We start from the raw sequence: 12253 nt of genomic DNA, 5'->3' as shown, positions 1-12253 counted from the left end.
TAGCTCTTACGGATGGACCAGGTGGGCCAGCTGGGCCAACCTCTCCATCTTTTCCAGGGGGACCCTAAAAGACAAAAAGACAAATTCCAATCCTGCAAACATCTAGTTGATAAAAGATGCAATATGCCCTATCATTCCAGGTTGCTCACCCTTTGACCAGCTACTCCTGCAGATCCTTGTTCACCTGTCTTTCCCGGGTCACCCTTTTCAAAGCAAGACATTTGGAATTAGAGACCAACATGTAGGTGAAACAGGCTGTTGCAAAGTGGAACTTACATTAAATCCCTTGGGTCCAGGTATTCCCATTGTTCCTGCAGGCCCTCGATTGCCAATGGAGCCTGCTGGGCCCGGACGACCATCTTCACCAGGCGCACCCTAAACGCAAAGCTATACATTGACTCAACCCAATCTTTGTGTGTGTGTGTGTGTGTGTGTGTGTGTGTGTGTGCGTGCGTGGGTGCGTGTGTGAGTGTGTGTAGACATGCCAACAGGGCTATAGCACATTGACCTACCAGTGGCCCTGGCTTTCCCTCTGCCCCCTGGACTCCAGGAGTACCAGTAAGACCCTTTGGAGAGCAGATTTAAAGATTAGCAATAGAAACATTTGAGACAGAAGCCTATGAACTCATGGAGACTGTCGCTAAAAAGTTGAATGTCAAAGTTGTCAGTGTTACCCTTGCACCTGGTAGACCAGGTTCTCCTGTACGGCCTGGGTCTCCTAAGGAACCTTTTGGTCCTGATGGGCCTGATGTTCCACGATCTCCTTGAGAACCCTTCAGAGACAAACACAATAGCATTTATATTTTATACTTTGCAAATACACAATGCGGCATCTAATCACGTGTACAAATGTGAATCAAGTATCTTGTATTGTACCTATAATACGAAATAATTACTAACTCTACCTTCGGTCCAGGAAGCCCATCAGCACCAGGGAATCCTCGATTCCCCGGGGAACCCTGAAAACAGAGCCAAAATTACGTTATTTTTTGCTATTTAATGATTACATTTCCAGAAATGTTATGTCAGATACAAGTACCTCTAACTAGCATTGCTTAGACGGTGGTCAAAATTCAACAAGTTCTTCACATTGGCAACACTATGATTCAAATGCTGTTTGTACTATTTCCACAGTTTACCATTTGAGCTTTAAACCACAGTGTATTTTTCTTTTTTAGGTCATTGACCATGTGGTGAGGTATTTATCCATGAGTGACAGTACAGGTCTCTAAAATACAGACTTCTAAATGTTGAAGGTTATGGATGGAGAAAGAAGGATGACTCACTCTCTCACCAACAGGACCAAGGGGACCAACAGTTCCGGAATCTCCCCGAGGTCCCCGCTTCCCTTCCTCACCCTGAGGTCCAATCACTCCCTGGGATCCATGGGGACCCTAAAAATGGGACACATGAGGGAAAATGACTGACAGACTGCAAGAATATAAAATGTTCTTACTTCTGTGTCATTGTACATGTATAAACAAGTACAATGTATATTATTATCTTACAACTTCTCCTTTGGGTCCAGCCTCTCCCTTAAATCCTGGTACACCAACATCTCCCTTTAACAAAAACAGAATATCGATTAAAAAGCTGTCACTGGCAACAATTGCTTAAATGCAAAATCCAAATTTATGGAACCAACATACCAGTTGTCCTTTGATGCCAGGCTGGCCGGTGCTTCCCTGAGGTCCCGGAGGGCCGGAGGGTCCAAGATGCCCACCTGGGCCTTGTGGACCAAGGTTTCCCTGTAGTAAATCAGACTTGTAATCCAAATGTATTCATATTTTTTAATTTCAAAAGTGTTGTTTTACATACCACTGGTCCTTTTACTCCTGGGCCGCCATCTGTACCCAAGGGTCCCTTTGGATGCAAACACAACCATTAGAGCAGCATGTAATGCTGGAAAAGTATAGTGGCAACATTGCATATGCATGGCTTTATAACTAACTAAATAAAAGGAGCTTTCATACAAAGTCATCCTGTGGTGTGAATCAGGAATGTTACATGGAAAAAAAAGTACCCTTAGGCCAACTGGTCCAGGTCTTCCCAGATGACCGGTCTCTCCTCTTTGTCCCTGAGGACCCTCTGGACCCCGAACACCTGTAGGGCCTGGTTGTCCCTGTGATACACAATTACAGATTAAATCAGGGATGTAGAAATCAAAATTAGTAAATCATTTATTAAAAAAAAAAATCATGATTCGGTTTTCCTTGCGCATGTGATTGGAGGGACAATTTTACTATACTTGCCTTCATGCCTGGTGTTCCCGGATATCCAGGAGGGCCACTGAGACCCAGGGGACCCTGGAAACCAACAAAAATCACGAACCCCCTTAAATGCAATCTTTTAGGCAGTGTGATCAGTCATACTAATAAAAAGAAACCCCCACTGTCAAAGCTTGTGTTTTATATCAACTTCTTCAATGTATTATAATATGATGTTTTAGTCCTAGTGTTTGTAAATTCAAATGGGTGAATATTTTATACTTACCATTGGCCCTGGTTTTCCAAGGTTACCAGGTAGACCACGCTTCCCCTAAGAGCAAAAAATAAATAAATAAAAAATCCCTTAGAATCATGCTATTCCTTTGGCCTCATACTCCATACCACCTGCTGGTCTGGAGTTATCATGATTTTAAAAATGTTCCTTGTAATGATTTGTTGCATACCGCTGTACCACCAGGTCCAGATCGGCCCCTTTCTCCAGGCATCCCAGCAGGACCCTGTGAACACAGAACATGACTCGTTATAGCCATCCTCCAAACCAAATACAGACTTTCAAAGATGGTGGAGAAAGTTAGTTGCATAAAATGTGAACAGGAATATCCAACAAATAACAAATATCGCTGCACCTTATTATTCATTTTAATAGAAATGTTCATCTTGGAATTACAAATTACAATTCCCTGAGGTTCTCAGGGCATCGACTCGAACACAACCGCACTGTTCTGGTGGTATTAGAAGACCAGATAACTCGTACAGTCCCGTTGCAATCGATCTAATGCCCTGAGAATACAATGGCTTGGCTGAATGAGAATATTTCCACATAATTCCTTGAGGTATTGCACTAAGAAATATATTAATTTGAGGACTATATTGATGGTTTATTCATCTTCATATTAACATACTGTTCCTAAACAAAAGCACCAACTGGAAGTGACCTTGTCTTTGCTCCAAAAAGATCAATATTTAGAAACCTGTATGTTTTTAGAAAAAATTTAGGAAAAAAAACTTTTTTTTTTTTAAAATACAGAAACAGAAATAGTTTTAACTATACTCAGTAGAATATAAGTGTCATGAGTATATTGATTATTCAAGAATTGGAGAAAATACTGACCATTGGTCCAGGTCCTCCCATTGGACCAGGTGGGCCCGTGGCACCCTGAGGAAGCATGTCAGAAACATTTAATATGTTTATTATATTATATTATAGGATCACAATTGAACATGACGCTTTAAAGCCTGTTGCTACTATGGCTAAAGTGCCATTAAATCATTATTATTATTATTATTATTATGGATTAGACTCGTCCTCTAAAACCCCATTCACTATTCGTATTGACTATTCACTATTCTGCTGCTGTCGCCGTCCATCTAGCTGCTGGCTCCTTTTTGGATTTGGTTGTGGTGCTTCCATGAATATCTGTACAGCTCCTTGGAGCTAGGCTAGTGGATGGCTCCTTCCGTGGAGACCTGTTTTTTTTTTTTTAAACTTTATAAACAAAACAAAAGCTAAAAATTGGGAAATATTTTTTATTTTTTGAAGTAAATGCGCCATGGTAGCATTGCAGCTCTTCTCAGAATAAAGTAGTATGTTATTCTTTAATCCGTTGTGATTCAAATCCAAAAATTCTGATTCAGATTTTGTTTTTTTGGGGAACTCGAATGCCAATTCAAGTCACCACCAATTCATGCATACTCCTAATTGTTATTATTTTTGCCATTAAATTATTAACCAACCCAGTGTCATTTTACCTTGGATCCAACGGCTCCATACTCTCCTTTTTGCCCAAGTGGTCCTCCATGCCCCTATAAATATTATGATATCTAGTCTTAGTTGTCATACATGCAGAAAAAAAATATTCCAAAATACTGACTTGTATGTTTCATATGTTCATAATTAGTGAAAACACATTCACTTACTCTGTGACCTTTTAGGCCAGGAGGCCCTGGTGTACCTGGAAATCCTCTTGCTCCCTAAAATATGTATCAGTATTGTCTGTTATTGATAGAAGGGATACTTTAACAACACAGAAGAGTGTCACGACACAGGAAAAATGATCTTACCTGTGACCCCGTGAACCCAGCTTCTCCCGTATTTCCTGGCTTGCCTGATTCACCCTATGTGAGGACATAATAGTTAAGTAACTACTGAAAACACTGCCACAGTTTTCAGTGAGATATTTCACGGGCCAAAGTGTAGACTTGACGTACGTCGTCTCCTGGTTTCCCTGGAGTACCCTCAGGTCCTCTTTGCCCAGCCGGACCCTAAAAATACACAATTTAATTCTTAACATCTGGCAAATGTGGATCTCCTCATATAAAATGGAAAGGATGTTCTACCATATGTCCTGGATCGCCAACATCTCCTGGAGATCCTTGTGGTCCAGCTTGACCCTTATAGAAGCAAGAGAAACAATGTTTCATGAAAACTACAAGCAGTGATGAACAGGCCCTTGTGTTGTCTTTTTTCATATAATCCTGGAAATGATCATCAAGCTTTAAACTATGTTAATGAGTACACAACTTAACATTGCCTGTCTGTCTACAATAAACAGTATGTGGTTTTGATTGTGCTTCATCTGAGTGAATTCCACAGTAGCAGTTTGTCAAAGTACAAGCTCGGAATTTGCTGAAATGGCGGCAAACCAGCGGCACGGTGGCCGACTGGTTAGAGCGTCAGCCTCACAGTTCTGAGGACCCGGGTTCAATCCCCGGCCCCGCCTGTGTGGAGTTTGCATGTTCTCCCCGTGCCTGCGTGGGTTTTCTCCGGGCACTCCGGTTTCCTCCCACATCCCAAAAACATGCCTGAATTGGAGACTCTAAATTGCCCGTAGGCATGACTGTGAGTGCAAATGGTTGTTTGTTCCTATGTGCCCTGCGATTGGCTGGCAACCAGTTCAGGGTGTACCCCGCCTCCTGCCCGATGACAGCTGGGATAGGCTCCAGCACGCCCGCGACCCTGGTGAGGAGAAGCGGCTCGGAAAATGGATGGATGGATGGATGGCGGCAAACCAAAATGACCAACTTCCTGGTTATTTACAAGCATGGGTTTTATTACTTTTTCATGTGCCCTCTTATGACAGACATGTCCACCAAATTGTTGTCAATTAGTGAAACTGGTATCGGGGGCTATTTTTTGTAACTTTCCAGGGGGCTTCATTGAGTTTTTGAGGTGTTGTGTCCGAGACTCCTAAAATACATAAATGTTCACCAGGATACATAGTCTTGCAACAATTAGTGGATCTTTGGGCATGGTCAGGCACCAAAAAGGCAATCTATTTGTCAGAATATTGGACTTACAGGCGAACCAGTTGGCCCAGGAGGTCCTCTTGCTCCAGATTCACCCTAAAACAAACAATACAATATATATAACAATATAAATAACAATATGCATTTCATGGAGGCAGGTATAGTGCAACAATAAGTTTCATATGAAAAGCTTTTCCATTTTAATAACAAGCCAAAATGTTTTTCTGACATCTTACCCTTGAGCCACTTAACATGCCTTGCGGTGCATTTTTTCCTTCCAACACTCCAGCCATCTGCGCCCCAAGGCCCTGCAGTTGAAGAACACAATTAGTGTAGGAAAATGTCTTTAATTAGAGGTTGATTAACTAGGATGGCAGCAAGGTAAGCCAAAATTATTATGGAAGTGTTCCCTTTTTTAGTTTATGCATGGATGTGAAGCCTCCTGTGAAGTTATTTGCTCTCTGTATGAGTCAACTGTTGGTAGTGGTTCCGACTTACTCCTGGGTGCGTCGGGTGTCCTGGTGGTCCAGATTCACCAGGCTGACCTGGAACTCCAGGCTCTCCGTCGTAACCTGGAGAGCCTCGCAGGCCCTAGAAGCAAAATAAAGATTGTATTCACACATTTTTAAGTTGTGTAATATTTATTTTTTTCCCAGTCTGCGATTAGCTGATGACCAGTCCTGGGTATACCCCGCCTCCCTCCAGAAGTCAACTGGGACTGGTTCCAGGTTGCCCATGACCTTAATGAGGACACGTGCTGTACAAAATGGATGGGTAGAGTTTCCTGTTTTGGAATTAACTAAGTAATTGATGTTCACTGATGGTGTAATTGTTCATTCCCCTAACCTGGATAAAGGGTAGAAAATAGGTGGGTTAAACTTACGGGTCTTCCTTTGTTTCCTCTGGGTCCTCTTTCTCCTGGTGAACCAGGTGGTCCCTATGAAAACCAAAGATGTAAAAATAAGAAAGGTGACGATGAAGTTTGAACGGAAGACACACATTGCATGTTACAGTATGTGTTAAATACAGTGATCATCTGTGGCCTATCGCCAGGTAACTGGCTACAAGAACCACTTAGAGGCTCACCATTGGTCCAGGACGACCTCGAATACCAGTCACCTGCAGCAGATACATTTGGTTAGATATACATAACCTTTTCAATTTGGGTCTAATGATGTTTGAACCACTGAACGAAGACCGTACTCACAATTGGGACATCACCAGGCTCTCCTTTCTGGCCCTGAAGTCACAGACAGATAGATGAGACCTTGACCAAACTGAATCAAACTAAATAAACTGAATCAAACTAAATATGTGCTATAACTAGTATAAATACTCTTGCCTACCTTATAGATTCTGCCCCCACCTACAAATAAACATACATTGTTAGTTTTCCATTAATGCATTGTTGGTGTAGATATGGTGTTTAAAAGCTAAACCAGTTTGGCGCAGCAATTTTCAAATGGGAGTACGTTCTAAACAGACCAAAACTAACCAAAAAGTGATTGTGAGCCATTGGAGTCACTTGTTTACAAAATAGTCTACTGCTGTTTTAACATGAAATTAGTTGTTTACTTCATATTTATGTTGCAGGTCAAATTGGCCGCCTTAACATGCATTTTTTTATACAGATAAAACAAATTAAAAAAAAAAACATCGGTAAATCTGCTTTTTGTTATTATATTTTGTTTGTATATTTAAGTATAGAGTGGGTCACATTGACTCATGAACATTGTTGGTAAAAAACAAACACAACAGGTGGTGCCACAGAACAAAAAAAATAGATTTTACATATATATAAAGATCCATTATTTCCTGTGGGAATGTAATTGCTCACCATAAGTGCCCCCGCCGCCGCCGCCGCCGCCTCCGCCTCCGCCTCCGCCAGTCGAGGTTTCGCTCTGACAAATCGGGCAGCACTCTCCCTCGGGGATGAACATCTTCTCACAGTTGGTCAGCTCTTCGCACTGGATATTGTCACAGAGGACCTGACCGTTATCGCAGACGCAGATTCGGCACGGCTCCGGTTTCCAGATGTCCCTGTTCGGGTACACTTGGCCATCTGCTGTGCAGCTGCCATCGTCTCCTAGGAACACAGGAAAGGTGCATGACGCTCATTGTTTTTAAGCCATCATGACAGAAGAGGATTGTGCCCTTCGAAAATCTTCGTAATGCACCACATACACTGATGATTGACACTAATTAAAGGCAGTTTATTGATGAAGTGCTGCCTCCATGGGTGAAAATATCTGGCTTTCTCTGCTCCTTCCCTGCTCACCTTTCTCTTCAGCTGTTTGAGAACAACGAGCTGCTCATTTAGTCGCAACAGTAACTCAGAACCATCCGCCAAAAACTGAATAATTTCAAGAAGAGGGTAACAAGTTGATGTTCAGTGTGCTATAAATATTCATCCTTTGTGAATCTTGACCAAATAATATCAGAGAGTTTTAATCAAGACACTTGGGAATTGTTTTAAAGTGTGAAAAAAAAATCTTTAAATCAGACCCAAATTAAAAAAAATAAATAAATAAAGATTGCTTCAGTTCTATGCTCTCTGTTGGGCATTGAGGTTTTGCCACTCAAGTATAGACAAGTAAAGACTGCAACTACTTAGCTACTGTGTTTTACAATCAGATCCAGCCATTTTAGCCTCAATGAGACAGAATTTGGATGAAAAAATATATTGCTGAGGTTTCTGTTTTAATTGGTACTATTTTGAATCCTTGTACTTTCACTCTGTATGCTATACTATCCCAAATAGTATGAAAGTGCAGTAAAAAAAAAAGAAAAAGAGATGAGTAGATTTTACTGCTTATACACACATAAAATAGACTAAAGCCTCCTGCTATGCCACAAACATAACCCAAAAAAAAGTTCTGGAAAATGTGATACTTTGTTTCAGCATAATCTCCAGCTGTTAGACATGACATCATTTCCTCCCGAGGCTTCGTCTCTGAACTGAATTAATTGAAGTGCACAAAAGAAAACCTGCTGAAGCGTTCAGGAGTTCACAACTTAACATCATTGTCTGAAAAGAAAAAGCACATATTTGTATTTCCAACAAAAGTTAATATGAATGTATTTTCCCCCACCATATTTCTCTTGGTAATGTACGTTTCCATAGACAAGGTTCGTTATAAAGCACACACACACACACAGACACACACAAACACTAACTCAGGTAAACATGACAGAGTCCCTTGATGACAATGATTGTTGTCCCCTTGCAAAATGTCTGGTCACATTTTGGACAAACAGCCAAGTTAAAAAAAAAAAAAAGTAGTTGTAATACAACTGTTTTTGTTGACTAAGAACTCGTCTTATCACAATGTGGAACCTTTTGCCTGTTTATTTCTTCCCTCTTAAACAGCAGGGGGCAGCTCTGGGCCTAAACTGCAGGTAAATCAGGTCAGACTACCACAACCATACACAGAGAAACAAGTAACATTTGGTATAACAAATACAAATATGTATAACAAATACAAATATGGGGTGGAACAAATCTTCTTGGGAAGGGATCAAACAAAGCTAATGTGAATGCAAATGGTATTCTAGCTCCACGTGCCTTAACATGATAAGAACATAATGCAATGCCATTACAGCACAGGCTGTAATTGCACATGTATATATCAAACTGAAAAACCACTCTTGGATTTGTTGTTGTTGGCTATACAACTTTGAACAAGATGTAAACATATGTTTCCTTACATTTTCCCTTTACTTAAAGGAGACATATAATGGAAAAGTGACTTTCTAATTGCCTGTATACAAACTGTCATCAACTATCAAGTGTAAAATTCAACAACCATGTAAATCTTTTGTTGGGGGTTGGGATGGGCGTGTACCGATACCAGGTATCAGTATTCGGCCTTATTTCAAGGTATCGGGTGCTCATGAACAGGGATGTTCGATACCACTTTTTTTTCAGACCGATACCAGTACAAGTACTCACTCTTGAGTGCTCACCAATACCGATACCACGAGTACTTTTGATACATATAATTTCAATTAACACAATGGTATCGGTGAGTCGGTATCGGTGAGTACTCAAGAGTGACTACTCATACTGGTATCGGTGTGAAACAAAGTGATATCGAGCATCCCGAGTTGTGGGCGTAGTCGTGCTTGTGCCAGCTGCATGTGCCACATACACAGTTCTGCACACTGATTAAAGTGTATTGTATGAAGCGCTGCACCCATGAGTGAAAATTGTTACATTGTATTTACTGGGTGCTTACTCCCCCTCTCCATTCCCCCCTGCCCCTGCCTGGACTTCATTCCACAAGTCATTTAACCAGGCTTCTACTTTATTCTAGGGTTGAAATAACATAATAAAATAACACATACATACGTATAACATATACATAAAATATATTTACAGTCCAGTATAAAAACAATACATAACAGCAGACAATCACTGGTCATTGATATTTAATATTGGAGAGAGGAATTATTATAATTTTTTTTTTAACAAAAAGGTGAAACTGTTACTGTAAAGCTCTTTAGATCAAATTAAAATGTACAAAACAAACAAACAAAGTAAATAAACATTGCTAATCCGATATTTACATATATTCCTAATAACAAAAATTGAATCTAAATGTGCTCATGTCATCCAAAAACTATCAACATTCTGACCTATTCTTACTGTTATAGGTCAAATTGACCCAACTAGAATAGTGGGTAAATAAGTGTCAGGAACAACAAATATTGAATAAAATGGTAACGAATTTAATAAGATGCTTATTGGGATTTTTTTGTTGTTTCTGACAGTTTCATAATTCATTATAATTGTTTCTACGAAGTGAATGGAGCAGGAGGATTTTAAAACCTCCCATCAGACTATAGCTTGCCTCTGATTATGTTTTGACATTCAAAATGAAAACCAGTTCTCCGAGGAATGCAGAAGTTATTTTTATCCATTGAGGCCAGACAGATTTTCTCTGTCAATTCCACTTAGTTTGTTTGTTGCCATTAGCCTTGATTTTAAATGCCGAGATATTCCCACAGATAATGCCACGAATACCTTTTATATGACTTGATTTTAACCATGCTTTTTATAGCGGGTCAAATTGACTCACTTAAGTTTCAAAATCAAGGAAAAGATTAAAAAAATATAAAAAATAATAAATTGGGATACCATTTCTGCTGTTGGCCTTTTTTTCTTTTCCTTTAATTATACACGCTATCTTTTATTGTAAATATATTTTCAAAGACAACATGCAGCGGGTCACATTGACCCATGAGCATTTTCAGTATACCAAAGAAACAAGCATAACAGGAGGGTAATATTTTTTTTTATAATGCTTCTTTACATTATCCCCCAAACAACAGGTTTGTGTCTTCTGTGCAATCTAATACTGTCCGGTATGAAAAATCTCATAATCATCTTCACTGCCATCATATTAAAACCTCATGGAAGTAGATGTCTAACCGCATTGTTGGAAAGCGATTTTTCCTGTTGGGTCCTGAGAGATTCTCACTATTCCAGAACGTTTAACATTTAATGGAAGAGTTGCGTGGTTTTCGGTGGGGTCTCAAAAACCCGACCGCAAGTCTGGAGGAGAGAGACATTCACATTTCCCCCCTCCGAGCTGGTCCCACACTTTTCCGTAAATGTATGAAGCGCAGCTTACTAATGACAAAGATGAAAACCCATCCTCCTTCCCATCTGTCAGCGTGATGTGGATTTTCCACCAGTCAGTTTACAGAGAAGCCATTTTCCTCTCTGGGTTGAACAAAACATGGAGTCTGGAGCATTTCAGTCTGACTCTGGTGTCTTTCTGCTATTTAAAGAGAAAATGAAGAGATCGACATGTTCAAGGCCATACATCAAGAAGGAAACCTCACTTTGAAAAGACTGTTATTACATTACCAAAACTATGATGTACAGCCAGATGAGCCCTATTAAATATTCATAGTAATTGTGTGACATCAAACACTTGGGAAAGCATCTTAGCCAAACAATGAGCAACTAAATCATTTATTATTATCATTTGCATTAAATAATAGAAAAGAGAATGCCACGCATAGACCATAAATCAACAAATAGGCCGTTATTAAGTTAACGCTCCTGTTATGTTATGGGTCAGATTTACCCATTTGAACATCGAGAAAAAAATTGATTAAAACATATTCTATTTATTTAAAAATATTCTGCATTATGTTATTTTGTTGAATTGTTTGATGGTCATATTGAACTGCCAACTGTCCTTTCTGCCCTCAGTAAGATGGAAAGTGTGCTGCATTGTGTCGGGATCAGGTACAATATTCAATTCGAATGACATGTCTGGCTGCTTTCAGAGTATGTTTTCATGTCATTACAAAGCTCCACTGCAAAGTACCATCCCATCCATTTTGTAGAATTTGGCTGAACATACTGTAGAAGATTGGAATTCACTGCAGTCATATATGCGCATGCTTAAACACTGGCCCCTTGAGCCTCCTTTTACATAGCAAAACCTTCAAAAATGATCTGTAAATTTTGACGCCATGCTCCGTCCACATTAGACGGCATAGAATAAAAAGCTTGTGCACCCATCTGTCTTGGAACTGCTTCCGATTGGGACACCTTTGGGTGAATTCACAAAAGTACGCAACCTGGAAAATAACCAAACTCGCCCCAAATGATTGCTTGCTTCAAACCAAAACAGCCGACTTCCTGTTCAATTATGAGCGTGAGTTCTTGAGACTTTTTCGTGGGCAAATTTTTTTTTCTTCTAACTTTCCAGGGGGTGGTTACTAAGTACATTTTGGGGGTGTTTTGTTTGGGACCCTCA

General features: G+C 40.1%; 1 protein-coding gene across 1 annotated transcript in view; it reads right to left on the bottom strand.

Annotated features, from left to right (window-relative positions):
* Positions 1 to 12253, bottom strand: part of col5a2a (collagen, type V, alpha 2a) — a 43760-nt gene that overhangs the window by 11304 nt on the left and 20203 nt on the right. Inside the window, exons 2-29 of the mRNA XM_061792662.1 lie at positions 7312 to 7560; positions 6821 to 6840; positions 6682 to 6714; positions 6561 to 6593; positions 6358 to 6411; positions 5973 to 6065; positions 5711 to 5782; positions 5526 to 5570; positions 4566 to 4619; positions 4437 to 4490; positions 4290 to 4343; positions 4146 to 4199; positions 3978 to 4031; positions 3340 to 3384; positions 2672 to 2725; positions 2494 to 2538; positions 2253 to 2306; positions 2024 to 2122; positions 1819 to 1863; positions 1650 to 1748; positions 1509 to 1562; positions 1287 to 1394; positions 906 to 959; positions 675 to 773; positions 513 to 566; positions 277 to 375; positions 150 to 203; positions 11 to 64 (exon numbers count right to left, since the gene is read on the bottom strand). Coding sequence (XP_061648646.1) covers positions 11 to 64; positions 150 to 203; positions 277 to 375; positions 513 to 566; positions 675 to 773; positions 906 to 959; positions 1287 to 1394; positions 1509 to 1562; positions 1650 to 1748; positions 1819 to 1863; positions 2024 to 2122; positions 2253 to 2306; positions 2494 to 2538; positions 2672 to 2725; positions 3340 to 3384; positions 3978 to 4031; positions 4146 to 4199; positions 4290 to 4343; positions 4437 to 4490; positions 4566 to 4619; positions 5526 to 5570; positions 5711 to 5782; positions 5973 to 6065; positions 6358 to 6411; positions 6561 to 6593; positions 6682 to 6714; positions 6821 to 6840; positions 7312 to 7560 — 1886 coding nt within the window. The remainder of the gene's footprint in view (positions 1 to 10; positions 65 to 149; positions 204 to 276; positions 376 to 512; positions 567 to 674; positions 774 to 905; positions 960 to 1286; positions 1395 to 1508; positions 1563 to 1649; positions 1749 to 1818; positions 1864 to 2023; positions 2123 to 2252; positions 2307 to 2493; positions 2539 to 2671; positions 2726 to 3339; positions 3385 to 3977; positions 4032 to 4145; positions 4200 to 4289; positions 4344 to 4436; positions 4491 to 4565; positions 4620 to 5525; positions 5571 to 5710; positions 5783 to 5972; positions 6066 to 6357; positions 6412 to 6560; positions 6594 to 6681; positions 6715 to 6820; positions 6841 to 7311; positions 7561 to 12253) is intronic.

Source organism: Phyllopteryx taeniolatus, chromosome 12 (assembly GCF_024500385.1).
Source record: "Phyllopteryx taeniolatus isolate TA_2022b chromosome 12, UOR_Ptae_1.2, whole genome shotgun sequence".
NCBI lineage: Eukaryota > Metazoa > Chordata > Actinopteri > Syngnathiformes > Syngnathidae > Phyllopteryx > Phyllopteryx taeniolatus.
The sequence above is the reverse complement of the archived record's forward strand: the minus strand, read 5'-3'. Positions and strand labels throughout refer to the sequence as shown.